The 16,599-nt window shown below is 43.1% G+C and overlaps 1 protein-coding gene across 1 annotated transcript in view; it reads right to left on the reverse strand.

Annotated features, from left to right (window-relative positions):
* RGS20 (regulator of G protein signaling 20) overlaps nt 1-3,333 on the reverse strand; it is a 165,580-nt gene extending 162,247 nt beyond the window's left edge. The window contains exon 1 of the mRNA XM_075584330.1: nt 2,979-3,333. Within this exon, the coding sequence (XP_075440445.1) occupies nt 2,979-3,095 (117 nt within the window). The 5' untranslated portion in view covers nt 3,096-3,333. The remainder of the gene's footprint in view (nt 1-2,978) is intronic.
* Between the last annotated feature and the right edge of the window lie 13,266 nt (nt 3,334-16,599).

The following is a 16,599-nucleotide window of genomic DNA, read 5'->3' on the forward strand; positions in this document are numbered from 1 at the left end:
TACCTCCGCTACCGCGGGGGAACTTGCAGGCATTGCAGGGAAGTGTGGAGCAGCAACAACATCGTGGAGCTTCCCGGCGGCTCCCATTGCAGGGCGCGCCATCTTGCACGCAGCCGCGCATGCGCAGTGCAGTCGCGCATGTGCAAAGAGCAGAGGCAGGGCAGCCATTAACTAGAGAGGGCTCCGCGGGGACTACAACCTCCATAATGCACAGGGGCAGGGGATCAGGTGCCACAGATAGGCCAATAGGGTTGCGAGGATCCCCCTGCTCCAGAAAGGATACAATTTACGCGCTGGAGACCACGCCAGTCGGAGCTGGGACGTCAGAGGGTAAGGATGTAGGTGCAGGGTGTCAGTAGGCCCCTGCTCTAGGCCAGAGACCCCATGTTAGGCCCCAGATAGGCCCTGACTCCCACATAGCTTGTGGCTGCTATGGAGACAGGCCCCTTAGACAGGGACACTGCCCTGCTTAGCATCATTAGTGTAAGGGACACAGCAGAATGCCGCAAAGCAGTTGCACCTGTGGTCTGGGACCCGACCACCACCGCAAGGCACAGAGACTATCTTCACAGGACACTCCGGCCGGATACCACCCCACGTGGAGGCTGACGCCTTAGCTGACAATGATGCTGTGGGACTGATGGTTCTCTTCTGTCAGTGTTACCGGTTGCCGGAGCACCTGGCAGGTATCCCCATCTACAAGTGCACCAACAGTAACACGTGGGTGTGGGCAGCGCTGCCACACACACTTTGGGTGGGTTGACTCTGTGGACACCAGGGTTGTTGGATGCCCAGGGGCACCTCAGTACTTTGGGGTAATCCCACCAGAGTGTGAACACGGTGTTGGGGTGCACGGTGTGGGGGTACGGCCCTGTGAGCCCTGAGTAGTTCTGTTATTACTCTTCTTATGCGTTCAGTAAACTTGTTATACCAGACCAGTGTGTATTAATTACACAATAATGCATAACGGGGTTATCCAACACTGTTAGGATCTGTTACGCTTGTGCTCGCCACAAACCGAGACCGGACCGCGGGGCTGAGGTGGGGTTATATAATCACCAACCTTAGTCTGCGCAGACTGATCCGGAGTGCGCAGTTCATAGTCGTACATAGCAGGGTCAGGATTGGAGAAGGCAGCATCATCGTTATTCAAGCAGGAGTTCGGCAACAGGTAGTCAGAAGTTCCCCGCTTCAGCTTAGGAGCGTGAGCGCGGGAGTGGCCTCTGCGCGAGGAGCGGGCTCAGCCCATGACGCCTGTCTCAGCAGGGGGAGACAGCAGGCTGGCCGAAGAACACTGCGGGGCAGCGTCGGGGAAAAGCAACTTCAGCACAGAAGTCCAAAGCAGGCCTCTGCGTGGAAAATAGCAGCAGACCTCAGGAAACGAAGGGTAACCTCTGCTAGGGGAGAATGCAGCAGGTACCAGGAACCAGTGCTGGCTAAATAACGCTTCAGCATAGGAGTCAGTATCAGGCCTCTGTGTGGAGAGTAGCAGCAGACCTCAGGATACTCAGGAAACACAGGCCTCTGCATGGAGATTAGCAGCAGACCTCAGGATATTCAGGCCTTTGCATGGAGATAGCAGCAGGCCACAGGATACTCAGGCCTCTGCATGGAAAGTAGCAGCAGGCCTCAGGAACTCAGGAACTACTAACGAGAGTAGAGAGGTTAGTACACAAGGAGACAACCCAGACGGCTTGTGGCAGAGACATTAACGTCCAGAGAAGGATTATACTCAGCAGAGAGGGATTGTGGGAATGCAGTACTTAAAGGCCAGCGGGCCAATCTCAGGAGGAGGGTGTGAGGGCACTGCTCCAATGACTGAGTACAAGGCTAGGTTGCAGTGATAGCCCGCACAACTGCTGTTGATTGCAAAGAGGGAATTTAGTGAGAACAACAGCACCCTGCAAGGCTACGAGAAAAGCCAGGAGTGGATTCCTCACAGGATCCCACGCAGGTGGAGGAGCTGTCACCAGATGGATCTGGTACACCCCAGGCTCCCAGCAGCAGAGGTTCAGGCCTCCTGTGAGCCACAGGTAATGCACACACACAGTAGCCGCCATATCTCCCAGGGGGTGGTTGAAAGTGCGCTACAGTAGCCTTCTTAATATGTTTCATTTGAACAAAAAGAGGTGCAAAATACACAAAATCCGGACTTAAATCATTAATGCAATATATCACTACGCTAGGCTGTAAGCTTTATGGACAAGGGATACGTTTATAAGTTACTAGTATGATTTGATCATTTGTTTGACAATTTGTAAGCCATTAAAAGGACATCAATATCAGTGGAATTAATACAAAACTACATTTTTGGCAGTTCTGAAATGCACCCTACTTACTGAATGTGAAATACTGTGCACTTCATCTGGAGAATTTGAAAGTGAACAGAATAAATAATAAATGGTCTATTTTATCCTTTCAATAGCAGATAAACATGTAACATACAATGTTATGTAGAAATAAATTGCAAGCTACCCGCACTGAAAATATTACATTGGAAAAATAAATAAAACATTTGTAACACTGTGTTTATCTTGCTTCTCATCAGGATGTGTATTTATGCAACATATTCCAAATGAATAGTTAATTGATCCCTGGTAAATATTTCATTATTTTCTATAAAAAAAAAAACTAATTTATGGTTAAGGTACTGTACGTGTCTATGAAGAAACAAAGTAGCCTAATATTTTATGCAGTATCATCAATACATTCTTTTTATAGACTGGACAGCTATATTTAATAACAAAGAATCAACAAACCTCATGCCCCTCGAATGTGATAAAATCTATCTTTCTACCTCTTCTCCTCTTAATAAAGAAAGACAGATTCCTAAAATAATATGATACTATACATACATATGATATAATGGAGACATTTGTTTATGAGCTAGAGTGATAAACTCATCTCTGTTGTTTTTCAGTTCATTTAAAAAGAGTACATGCATCAAGACTTTGGAGAAGTATCATCACATGTTTTACCTTGAAAAGAAGGAGAACCTCCCGTTTTTCTTCTTCATTGCCACACTTCTGATTTTTGGCCCCACGGAACCCACCAGCATATCTCCGTGCTCGAAGTGGAAACAGAAGCCTCCACATTTGTAATATGGCTTGGTAAACACTAGGCCCTTCTTCAGTAACGAATAGAAATGTTGTATATTTCTTCTTTAGTGCGAGTGCTGAAGTCAAAATCAAACATCAAGAACCCTTGCGGTGGGTAATCTTCTACTAATGCATCGTTGTTAAAAGGGATGCTCACATTTTGCCAGCTCTTTTGTAGCTGTCTTTACAGTCATGATGAATGCATGAGGGATTATCTTTTCGTCTATGTACCAGTGCCTTACTTACCCTGGGAGCATTAGTACATGTTCCGGCTTACAGATTAAAGCTATTACATTGAATGCTTTGGTCTACTGAGGCTGGCGACAAAGGAAAGACTGCATAGTAAGAGTCCTTCAAAAAAGGACATTATAGGCCACACATACAATTTTCCCATACTGTCATGTGCAAAACAATTGTCTTGGTCATAGGGAAAAGGTTTTACAAGAACTTTCTAAAATAAAAGTCATACTGCTTTCTAAAGTGAGGAGGGGATTGTCACTCTTAACCAAACATAATTTCTCAATAATGTGTTTCCCACTTAGACAGATGGCCCATTCTACATTGTAATCCTTTTAGCCTCAATGAAAATAAGATTTTCGTTGAATTAGCTCAGGGTTAGTCAGCAAATAAAACTTCAGATGAACATGATGTACACTTAAAAAAGCATTGTTTATAATGTAGTGTCCTATCACACTAGCACAAAATATTTATCCCTATCCCCAATGTTTAGTTTGCAACGATATATTGAGATCGTAACATTTCTATTTATGTTCATTGAAAAGGGGTATGATGAATAAAACACCTATTCATCAGAGAGTCTTTCATGTGAGTCATAAGACTATACTGTGGATTGCATTTTGTTTTGCTACATGATAGCTGTCATGCTGTGGTTAGTAATGACAAAGAGTCTTTACAACAGGAATATAAAAATAATTTTTGTATTTATGAATAAAAAATACAAAAGATAAACATCATACTGCATACTTTTTTACTTGAGTTATTTCTGCAATATTTCTCAGCAGGAACATACAAATTGTTCTACTAAATGATGTTTTACAAAAGTACATTTATTTTGTTTATGTTTTTGACAGCTGGAGCTTCATATTAAATGTGGTGTCCCACATAGGGGTCCTAAATACGGTGATTTTGCTCCACCCAAGATAATAGAACAAATCAGATGTATGCACACACCCTGCATGTCAAATTACAAAATATACAGGTAGTATACAAGACAGAACAGCAGAACACACCCTCAACTTCAGGTTGTAGTGTAAAGTACTTTAAAAAAAAAAAAGGCATAATCACCTGCTTTCAACCTGTTAATGTTGTCTCACATGGGGGGTGCCACCGCTAGCTGCTCCCATTACAGAAATACAGTACAGGCTATGGCCACATATCGTGGTGCTAGAAAAGTTTAATTTCCAAACTGTGAACACTTTATGAATAACTATTCACTGATCATTCGTTTTAGATTTCATGTCACACAACCAGCACTGATGGAGAGATTATTTGAAAGCATGTAAAACCTTTTAGCCCCCCCCTCCCAGTTGCACTGGAGAATTATCCAAATGAGTATAGGTGGATTACAATTTTTGAGTGTGTTGTTTTAATATAATCCTTCCCGACAAATTGCTAAATATGGAAGAGCCTGGGAACACAGGAAGGGAATGCGAAGGTTTACTTCCCATCCCTAAAGCAAAGCTTTAGAGTCCCTATTATTTAGAATAAATGTATCTGATTTCTTGCTAAAATTCTCCTGACTATGCAAAGAAAATATTTAAAATGAATGAATCTGTCTGACCAATGAGACAATAAAACACAAAAATGGAAGTGGTGTTAACATTATCAACGTTTTCTTTCAGTTAGAAAAAGGTTTAGGATCTGTTGGCATTAAGTGCAGTTAGTTGTCGTCTGGCGCCAGGTGGTATGTTATGGCATAGCACCGTTTAGTAAATATGGCCAATAAGGTGATTTGCTGGGTGGGAAATGAAACCACATCCTTTAACCTGAGACAGCCTTTCACCATTTGGCACCAACTTCTATAGGAACTAAATAGGTACAAAAACGGGAATAAGTGAGAAATGACAGTAATTCAGGCCACTTTAGCCAGTAGCTGCGGAGGCAGTTTCTTAATTACAGTAGTACAACAAAATTGTATAACACTTGGATTGGAGTGTTCTGTGCATTTATTGTACATTTTGTACATACATATAGCTCTAGAAAGTACATACGAATACAGTTAATTGAAAAGCAGGAAAACAGAGAGGAGTATCTCTGAAAGAAAAGCCCACTTGAATGAATTAGCAGACAAAGGCATTAGTCACTGGGATTACTGGCATTTTAAAAAGCACATTTCCTATTCAGAGCTTTCTTGGCTACTTGGTTAATAATATTCATGCAGTCGAGTATGATGATGTAGATGTTACCTGCGCCTATAGTAGAGCTTTTATCCCCTGTTATACCCATTTCCCCATTAAAAATCCCTATTGTTGTGAGCATTTTTAAAAACTCAATGGAATCATTATGTTAAACCCCACAGACAGTCTGACGGGACATGCAGCGCATATCTATACAAAGTGGTGGTGGGGATTACTATAAATTCATTATTTATCACTGTTAATGCATGGATGCTCAAAACAGAATTATCGATAATCATCCCTTCCAGGAAAATGCAGCTACATTATTCAATTTGTGGCCAACGAATATGCCACATACAGTGCTGGATATTTACATTGATATGTTTATATCCATTCTTGTGTGATACATTAATCATATGCTTGTGTTTGATGTGTGGAAATCAGTGGATAATGATTTATATTGCTTTTTCTGAAAATGTGCCACTGTGAGCAATCAGAATTGACTAGTAACCAACCTAAACATAATCTAGATAAACAAGCTATGTTGGATTGGATAACAATAGACTCCCAATGTAAAGAATATGTACTATAGGAACCTCCCTCCCTGTCCAAGAACTAGTTTTAACCCAACAATTCAACTAGGCTTTGCCAAGGTAGTAAATTCTGCATTAACCTCTTGGTCAGTGAATTGTATGAGATCTTCCTCAAAAGGAAATTCTCTCTGTCAGTGGTCTGGATATTCATGGCAGTGTCACATCTAAAAAAAAAAGTGTGTGTGTGCCGAACACGCGCATTTTAAGTGAAAGTTCTTTGTGTTTGTCACTGTTTTTTCACAGAAATTGTATTTGTGATGGTGATGTTTTTAATTAAAAAATGAAAACACAATTTTAGTGCCAAAACACAAAGAAGTTTGACTTACACAGAGACACACACTCGTTTTACCTATTGGCACTTCTATATGTATAGTAACTGTGAATTCCTCGTGTGCGCGTGTGTCTCTGTGTGTGTCTCTGTGTGTCTCTGTTGAAGTGACGCACACGAAACGCGTAGGGTTAGAGGTCAAGGCTAATCAAAGGAGATGTGAGCAGAGTGTTTCAGGCATTGCGTATATTTGTAACAACGGAGCAGGTGACTCCCCTGGCATCCACGAGTGCATCTAAGCGTGATCGCGGAGTGTGCTGGCAGCATCGGATCGTTCCTGCAGACATTCCCTTGCCTTGGAGGAGTGAGCAGCAGTGTTAGCCACAGTTGGACTTGCCTGATTATATCTGTATTGGTGCTAGTAGGATTTTAATTTTACCACCAGACAAGCAGCATCACATTACTCTTTTGTGGAACTTTATTGTCCTTTTAACATATTTTTTATAATATACTTTTTAAATAAATCAATTAGCTTAACCATTATTCAGTCGCTTTTTATTGTTTTTTTGTTATTTGTGTGCTGTTCATCTTTGTTTGTACTGTTGTCAGTGTTATATGTTTGTGTCTTTGTTTGTTTATGGATGTTAACAGTATACACTATGATTTTTCTCTGTTTGATTAATTTTCATACAAGGTTCTTAATATTATCCACTGGTTCATTTGGAAATTCACTGGACATTTTAAAGGCACTGGTTCGTATTTGTTATGTGTGTGTCTGTGTGTGTGTCTGTGTGTGTCTCTGTCATGGTAGACAAGGCCTTTTAACACATTTATATTTAAGGGACCAGTCAATAGGCAAAACAAGGCAATGAAATAAAATGAGGTTTATTCGGATGTAGACCTCGGAAACACACAAACCAAAATACAGAAAATATACACACTTACAAGGGTCTGGGGGTTGAAAACTAGACTTTCCTAGTTGCCAGATGCCTGCTTCAGCAAAAGGTGTTACCCTGTCCACTCGGGATGGTTCCAGCCTGCTGGCTGGGCTTCTCCATGCTTCTCAGCTGGTGTGTATAGCTCTTTCACCCAGAAGCAACTTTGAGAAGACCGCCAGCAGCTCCTTGTCTCTTCAAATCAAAAAAGAGAACTATCTGCTACACTGCACTCCCTTATATAGAGCTTGCTGCCTAACTCTAACATTGGAAGGGCTGGCAGCCAATTAGAGCATGGATTGTGGTTGTGCATTCAATGAGAGGAAAATTCAAAAACTTGCCAAGGAAAATTGTGCCTATGGGTTTGAAACCCAGCAACCATTTTCCTGTCTAGCCCCATACCTCCTGCTGGGTAGGTTCTTCAATGTCTAGCTGGACCAAAGACTTTATATGAAGATAGCAAGTCCACAGCCCTTCCCCCTCACCATGTGCCACAAACCTGCATGTCTTTTCAATTAACACAGGGAATCCCATTGAAATGCGAATCCACATCTGGCTGTATGGACATGAATACATAATGTATAAAACCCAATAAACCATACCTTAATACAGTATATACCTTGGGGAACCTTACATATATGTGGGACCTGCATAAGGGATACCTGGGCTTGAAAACTTGGAGTCTGGGGGACACTGTATAACCCCAGTGTAATTCTTCTCGCGTATCCACAAATCATGCCTGTACATTGGGGAGAACTACTGGACCTCCAGTAACTGTGTTCCCCGAACCCTTGCAAACAAAACAAATACATTTTCGTCCAAATTTCCCACCTAAAACTTACACTCCTGAAGTTTCAGGACTCTGGGACAAAGGGATCATGAAAGTGAAAAGGCAGGGGTCACTTTAACTTTTACATGCAATGATACCTGGCCCCTGGCGTATATAGTTAACCCACACACACATTTCCTAGGTTATAACCCTATGGAGGACAGTATAAGGGGAACAGAGTTACAGAAAATACATGATTTACCTTACTGGAACCAAGAGCTAACCCTCTTGGCCCATTACCCACATCTAGAGGCAGCTGGCTGGGCTTCACCTTTATTAAGGAAGGCCAGCTGCCTCCAACCTTCACAGTCTCTGTGTGTGTGTCTCTCTGTGTGTGTGCATCTGTGTGTGTGTGTGTGTCTGTGTTTCTGTGTGTGTTTTCTGTGGGTGTGTGGCTGATCTGCATCTGAGCGTGCGCGCAGCCCCGGTGCCTACTGCGAAAGCATGTGCAGGCATGCCCAGCCAGCGCCTACTGTGCAGGCACGTCCAGCCGGTGCCTACTGTGCAAGCACCCCCATCTGGTGCCTACTGCGCAGGCGCACCCATCCAGCGCCTACTGCGCATACGTGCCAGCTGCCTTAACGTCCTCTTCTGACAGCAGGGACGTCACTTCCGGGACTGCACTTCTATTACCATCAAGGCCATTTACTCCAAGGGAAATTTTCATTTGGTAGGTGCCAGCATAGAAGTTTCACTTCAAAACATGATATTTTTTTAATAAATGCCTGTTACCTGTATCTACTCAATTACTCTTTTAAAAAAAAAAGTTAATTATGTAGCGATATTGTTTCTCTATAGAAGAAAAGACAGTTGTGCTTTCTTAATTTTTTTTATTTTATATATGACCCAAAGGTAATAGAAACAGAATTAGTTCAGTGAATTCAATAATTTACATCACAGAAGTCCTAAAGCAACCTAAGACCAGTTTAACCACTAAGCAAACTAGGCAGTTGTCTAGAGCAGCAAACTTTTTGCAACGGCCAAAAACTGAGGATTGCACGTAGCAGCAGGGGCCACCGAAAGGGAGGGACAGCTGCGGCTACTCTGCTGGTGAGTCAGTGGGCCCGGTTACACTGCCGGTGACCCTAATGTGCCAGTTCTGCAAGGGTACCTCTCAGAAGTGGCCTGCTGGAGGCCAGTGGAACACCCTCTGACAGGCACATCTGTGGACACCCCTCTGGTAGGCCCCTCTGACAGGCCCACTGAGAGGCTCCTCTGCAGTTTGGGCCCCCTCTGGCAGGGCTCTAGCAGGCTAGCTCCATCTTCCAAGGCTGCAAGTAAGCACTACCCTGCTCCCCCTCCATCTGTCATGGACTTCCTCGCCCCCAGACCCATGAATTTACCCCATGTCCAGATTTCATTCTCCTCCTTTCCCCACCCAGGCACATAGCTACCCCCTGCCCAGGGCACATAACTACCATTCCCACCCCCAGGGCACATAGCTACCAACCCCAGGGCACATAACTATACCCCACAACCCTCCAGTACGATGAGAATGTACAATCAATATCATATTACAACATGTAAAACACATCTGTAATTTAATACACAATATTATTTTTTTTAAGTGAATTGAGGGGGGGGGGGGGGGGTTTGAAAGCAAGGCTGAAGGCTCACCTAGGGTACCTAATACTCTTGCACCGGCCTGAAGCGACCCCAAAAAAAACAAAATATAAAATCTCCCAAATGTTCTTTATTCCTTCCTACAGAAAAAGAAGTACCAGCATGCCGTTGCTCTGTTTTACAGTTTTTTTTAGCCAAAGATAGCCAACCAACCCCAAATAATCTGTAAAGTGACTGCAGTCTCAGCAAAATTAAGTAATTGATAATTCTTAAAATCGGAGTTGGCTGGGGTTCAAAAATACCATTATAGCAGATTTCAGTGATGTTTCTATAGACCCTACAGGAACATAGCGTCATCTGAGGCCCTCTATGAGAACACATGGGATGCTTCATCAACTACTGCATACAGAAGGAGAAAACCCTGACACTGCAACCACAACTATTAGTAGTGTTATGCTATAAAGTCCAACGGTATCAACGCAACAGATTCCACCGAGCAAGATGTCTTTAATTAGTACCACCAATAGCATGCCTGTACTTTGTTTAAATGTTGGTTCAATAAAATGCACACATTTACTGTATATCTGATTGCTTTATTGCTTGGTTAATAAGACACTAAGCACACAAGCACACACGTCAAACTCAAAAAGAAATTACCTGGTAAATTAAAGACCTTTGCATTCTCCACTGAATGACCTTGATTTACTAAGCACCGATGCAGTATATCGCACCCTGATCTAAAGTTACCTGCCATTAACATGGTTTGGAAACGTGTTTCCTTGTGTTGGATACAAACTGACAGTGTGTGCTGCTGCTATTCAAAGCTCCTGCAAAGTCTCCACACTTACTAAATGATAACTAGAAGTTTTCCCTCAAAGTTAATGGTTTTATGCTGTGTCCGAGTTATTTTGTTTATAGATAATTGTGGCACGCAGAAGAGGAACTCTAAAAAGGGTGTTGATCCCACATGAATTAGTGATATTAAAAGAGGATGATGTTAAAAGTTGTTTAAAGAAAACCCAGTGATTTTTTACTAATTTTACAATGATTTGCAATGCCCTTCTCTGAAACTTGCACGAATCCCAATATGGATATACAAGGTTCTTTTGGTTTTAGATGTTCATGAACACTAGATGTTAATCTTTAAGCACCTCATATAAGCAACTCATAATGACATATATGTAATTGTTCTGCCTTTCAATTATTCCCTCCCTCTTTTTACAGATATTTGTATAATGATGTCTTATTTTTTTTTGTAGTGCCGGACAGGCTTTTGGTGATCCTCAGAGTCTCAGTTTGGTGTCATCAGCACCTCCAGTCGCAGTAGGCATCCAGGGTTCCTGGAGACAGTCCCCACCATGACAGATATCTCTCATACTCCTACCCAATAGATTGTTACTTAGGCAGGAGTATATAAAAAGGGATCTTTATTCAGGCAGCCACTGCAGGATGTAATTACAGCATAAGCCTTGTAGTTTAGTATGGATCTCAGATCTCTGGAGGGTACTGGCCTTCTGATAATCTTGAGGCCTGAAGCTCTATTAAGATCTTTGGCTGCAAACAGCCCCAGGAGGGATAGTAGTATTATCTCTACCCCAGGAGGGGCAGAGCTGAATTCCTCTCTCTTCCCCGGCTGGGAAAGACTCTCTCTACAATTTAGAGTGCTTCCTCCCTAATGCAGAAAGGGGAGGGCACAAGGTCTGCACCATGATTGGCTGCACACAGACCCAGTGCACGTCCACTCCTGCCACTCAGGGAGGCTGCATGAAAGGGGGTGGGGGGTTAGGGAGGGGGTAACCCCCTACAGGGTAGCCTGTCACTGTCTGTTGATATCAGAACTTACGTGACAGGAAGACAGAAAGATAGTCTTGACCAGTCATGGCTATATTTATAAAGTATTTTATTATGTCCTATGTGTTTTTGCCATCCCCATTAATGTAGTCTGCCACTGTCACTTTAAATCAATTTGATATATGAGTTGGCCTTGAGCCAATGAGAGACTATGAAGACGTATATTAAACACAACAGAACTACTAAGTTTTTATTCCCTGATGAAGTGGGCATGAAGCCACGAAATGCATTGGATGTTTGGATGCGGTTTGAGACTTTGTGCAGTGCAGCAATAGGCTTGCTTTAGTCTCCTCCACCGTTGTGAATTTTGCACTGTTGAATTTGCTGGTCCAGAGGCGCTGATGTCACAGGAGGCGCGTCGACGACTTAGAGGTTCACCCTGCCCAGGAAAGCAGCTACATCGCTCGGGGTGTGAGCGAGCAATAAATTCTCCTTGGAGAATGTGCGAGCAACCCCCATAGAGGACTGAGCATTGAGAAGGATAGCTGCATGGCTACCATGGACAGCTACCTCCGTACAGAGTGGACATCCGCGGCTATCCATTGACTACCTGGCTGACCTGGACCGTTGAGCGGCAGATCGTGTTTCCATCCTGGCCAATACGGGTTTAAAACACACTGCTTTATTAATCGTTGTTTTTCTACGTGCATCCCTTACCATTGCACCTAATACATTTAAATTTTGGTATTCTATACCATAAGATGATGTCTTATAACAAAGATGTTATAGGTGGCTTTAGTGTGTCAATTTAGTTTGATATTTGTTTTTGGTAATTGTTTGGCGATTTTTCATTTTTGGAACATACCTATTCAGCATGCGTTTTCATTCTAAACCATATTCATGTGGGTAAGTTTGATAATATACTCCAGTGTTTATCAAACAGGGTTCCTAGGAACACTTGGGTCCCCGAGGCATCCGTAAAGGGTTCCCAGCAATTTTCAGGTAATTTAAAAATTGTACAGAATAATTTACAATGCATCAAATCTCAGATAAAACTATTAGAGAGGGTTGGTGTTCCTTACAATGCATCTGATCTCAGACATGCTATTAGAGAGGGGCTGAGTTACTTAAAATTTCACCCAGGGTTCCTGTAACAGGGGACTTATCCCTGTTCAGTAATGTGCCTTTAATCTAGCAGTGTGATAGTTAATTACTAAACACCAGATTAGATTGTTTACAAAAACCTGTCTGTTCAGACAGGAAGTGACTCCTTAGCTCTGACTGAGAGCTGACCTTTGGAGCTGACCAGTCTTGAGCTCTGCACAGCAGAGCTGATTTCCAGACACAGGGAAAACTACTACACCTGAAGCTGAACCAGGAAGTGAGAAGATTTTCCCTCCAAGAAACAGATAAGACTTTTATTCTTAAGAGACTGCTTATATCTGCTTATTTCATGCTATATGTTTTGGGGCTGCGAGAAATGCTTGACTAATGGAGATGTGAATTATTGCATAGTATTTCACTAGAAATACTCCCAAGTGAATAGAAGCTTTGTTCCCCCCCCTGTGTTTGGATGGATTTCCTGATGAAAAGGAAAAGGCACAATAAAGCCTTATTATAATTTCACATTATAAACGTCTCCAAATTGTGTACCTCTGTGAACGTCCGTCTACATATGGTGTCCGAGGTGGGACAAGAGGTGTCTTTGTAGTTAAAAAGGACCGGAGATTTTTATGTGAAATTTTTTTTTATGCTTTTTGCCTACAAACAGTCTGAGGAAAAAAAAAACAAAAACCTCATGCAGCAGAGATCGAAATTAAAGGGATACACACCACTGAAACCACACTGCACTGAAACTTACAAAAACCCAGAAGAGACTGCTGAAGTAGCTAAACCTTAATTTGCCTATCACAAAGTGTAATATGGTCATTGAAATAGGGGTTTTGCCTTTCAGCCATAGTCAGGGTTCAAGAAGTGAGTCAACCCTTAAAAAGGGATAGGTGTTTGTTGTTTTCAAAAGTTTCGCTGAAGCAGTGAATACAGATGGTGACCCACGAGTGGTACTGATTTTGAAAATAAAGGTTGCCACACCGCATAGGACTACCAGCTGTGAATGGAGTATATGCAGAAAAGTGTGAAAATTGATACAAGACTGTGCTGAAGCAAGGGAATTTTTAGCAAACAAATGCTGAGTGTAAAATTGCCCTATAGGGGGAAAAAGTGATTTCTGAACTGTGTAAAAAGTTTTTCAAAACCAATTGCTGAATGTTGAGTCACCGTGCCGGGAATGAAAGAAATAGTCCACTGCAAAGAATGTTTTTTTTCTGCAAGTAAAAAAATATGCATATATATATCTTGGGAGCAAAAACAGACACCCAAAGTGTGAAGTGTGAATGCCATAATACCCAAAGATGAGACTGAAAATTACTGAACTCAGGCAGAAAACCAAATTCTGTTGCTGAAGCGGGGAGATTGCACCCTGCAAGAAAATGGTGTAAAGCAAATAGACTTTTTTACCTAGCAACTGCACAACTTGTATACCTGATGAGAGAAAATGCATGCACAGTACTGCTGATATTGTAAAACTTATCCAAGAAAGAAAAAGTCTACAGAGATGCCTGTGAGAGCTACGACCTCTACAAGCAAAATATGCCCATCTGTTGGACTACCACAATTTGGGGTTCTAGCAAATACAGTGGCAACAGCTGCAATAGTGCCTCCTGAGGTCAGGAAGAAAATTAAACCTGATAGCCTAAAAATGGAGGATAAGATGCAGCGTTCCTGTAATGAACCCTACCCCACGGTAGAGTGGCCCCTCCAGTCCAATAAAGAGGAAGACATCTCTTACGGGGAACCCGAACCGAGTCACACCCACAAAACACCCCAAGAATGGTGGGGGTGCCTGAACTCGGCACGAACAGAAAAGACCGATCCCTTTGATGACGAATATGATCAACAGGAGACAGAGCGGGAGCAGCAGATCACCCAATATTTCTGTCAGCTAAAGCAACTGCAAGAAAAGCCTGGCGTATATAATGAAGCTGCTAAAATTTCAAATGAAGATGGAGACCCCAATATCCCTGAAGGGACGGTGTCATCCAAATCAAAAAGGCAGAAAAAGAAAAGCAGTTCTTCACTTACCGTGGAAGGAACAGACACGTCCGCAGATCCTGAGGAGGAAAAGGGGGACCGAGTTGCCCTGCAGCCTAGAGAAAATGGAGAATTCGTCCCTCGGTTAACCGAATATCCAGAGGGCCCAAGGCAGAAGTCGTGTACCCCAAAGAAGTGTCTGTCCGGTGCCAACAGTGAGGAACCCTCAACCAGTCATCCCAGGGAAGCGGAGCCGGAACCAGTGAGTGACGATCCCTTGACCAGCCCTGAAGACGCCCTGAAAATTGCAAGGCATGACTGTGATCTGCTCTGTGAAGAATTAGGAAGAGAGAGAAAAAATAATGCTGAGCTACAGAAGACTGTGCTCCAATTTACTCTGCGGCCAAGACCGAATTGGAGGATCTCAAGACTGAGCTAGATACTGCAAAGGCTACTATTTCCACCATAGATGAAAAGCAGAGCCAATCGGATAAAATGGTGGCTACGCTAAAGCGGAAGTATGAGAAGGCACTGAAGCAGATGACAGTCTTCCAGCAAGAGGTTCACACTCTTCATATAGAGCTTGATGCCTCACATCATGAGACCAACAGCTGCCGCACAGACCTGGAAGTTTCCAGAAAGGAACTACACAGTCTCACTGAGGAGCTGGACATTGCTAAAGAAACTACTGTCAATCTTGATACAGATCTCAAAGACTCTCAGAAGGAGCTTTATACCCTCAACCTAGAGAAGGAAGTCTCACGCCAAGAGATTGTCATTCTCAAAGCAGATGTGCGTAAATGGAAGGAGGACTGCAAAGAAGCCCTGAAGAATACAGAGACTGAAAAAAGAGAAAATTCAAGATTAAGAGAAAACTTAAAACTGAAAGAAGAAAATTTTCAGTTGACAGAAGAAGTCAAGGAAAAGTTTGAAGCAGAGCACCGACTGCTGAACCAACTGCAAGGTCTGCGTACACACCTCCAGTATGCTGAGGAGAAGCAGCAAATGCTGCAGGAAGAAAAGCTGCAGGCTGCTAAAGAAATTCAAGTGCTGCAGGAACGTCTGAATACCCAGTATGTCCCCACAGAGCAGTATGAGGAGCTAAAGGCCACGCTGCAGGTCTTCAGAGCATCGTTGGAAGCGGAGCTTCGATACCAGGTGACTCTGTATGAGAGGGAGCGTGAGAAGGCTCAGAAACTGGAGCAAGAGCTGGAGAGACAGAGAGACTGTTCCATTCCCTTGAGTCAGTACACCAAGGAGAAAACAGACGCAGCGGCAACCTTGACGACAAAAATTACAGAGCTCCAGAATATGAAGGAGACTCTCATACAGATTCCTCCAATACGGAAAAAGGTATTGGCTCTGCCCAAGCACCAGTATCCGACATTAACTAATGCCCGTAAGGACAAGGGTACAGTGAGAGTTGGGGACTCCACGCAACTTCAAAACAAAATTACGAAGTTTGAGCCACCAAAGAAAGCACTAGCCAAACCTACAGCTGCCCAACAGGCAACAAACAGAGGTAGGAGTGCAGAATCAAAGCCAGAAGAATCCTTAGCTGAAGAAGCTGAACTGGCGACTCCGTGGTGTGGAGAAGCTGCAGAAAGACCACTTCAAGAGCAGAAAACTCTAAGGGCTAGTCCTAACTGCTCTACAACTGTTGCCATACACTTTGTCTACAAAAAGAGGAGTGCCCGACGCAACAGAAATCTCAAGACCGCGCACGCGATAAAAAGACTTTACGTGGAAAAAGTCCTCCTCGAGCGACTGAGTGCTGATCTCAAGCATCTTCGGGAGGAGACAAAAAAAACTGGAGAAAGGGCTCCAATCCCAGCGGGACAGAGGGTTCTCTTCCTCCATCCACTCTCATTCAAGTCACAGAGATATCTAGAATGAGAGTGGAAGGATGAGCTTTGTCCGTAGTAAGCCCGAGCTTCCCACAAACAGGGGAGGTATGTAACAGGGGACTTATCCCTGTTCAGTAATGTGCCTTTAATCTAGCAGTGTGGTAGTTAATTACTAAACACCACCTGCCTGATTAAATTGTTTACAAAAACCTGTCTGTTCAGACAGGA

This window comes from Ascaphus truei, chromosome 2, assembly GCF_040206685.1.
Source record: "Ascaphus truei isolate aAscTru1 chromosome 2, aAscTru1.hap1, whole genome shotgun sequence".
In the NCBI taxonomy this organism is placed as follows: domain Eukaryota; kingdom Metazoa; phylum Chordata; class Amphibia; order Anura; family Ascaphidae; genus Ascaphus; species Ascaphus truei.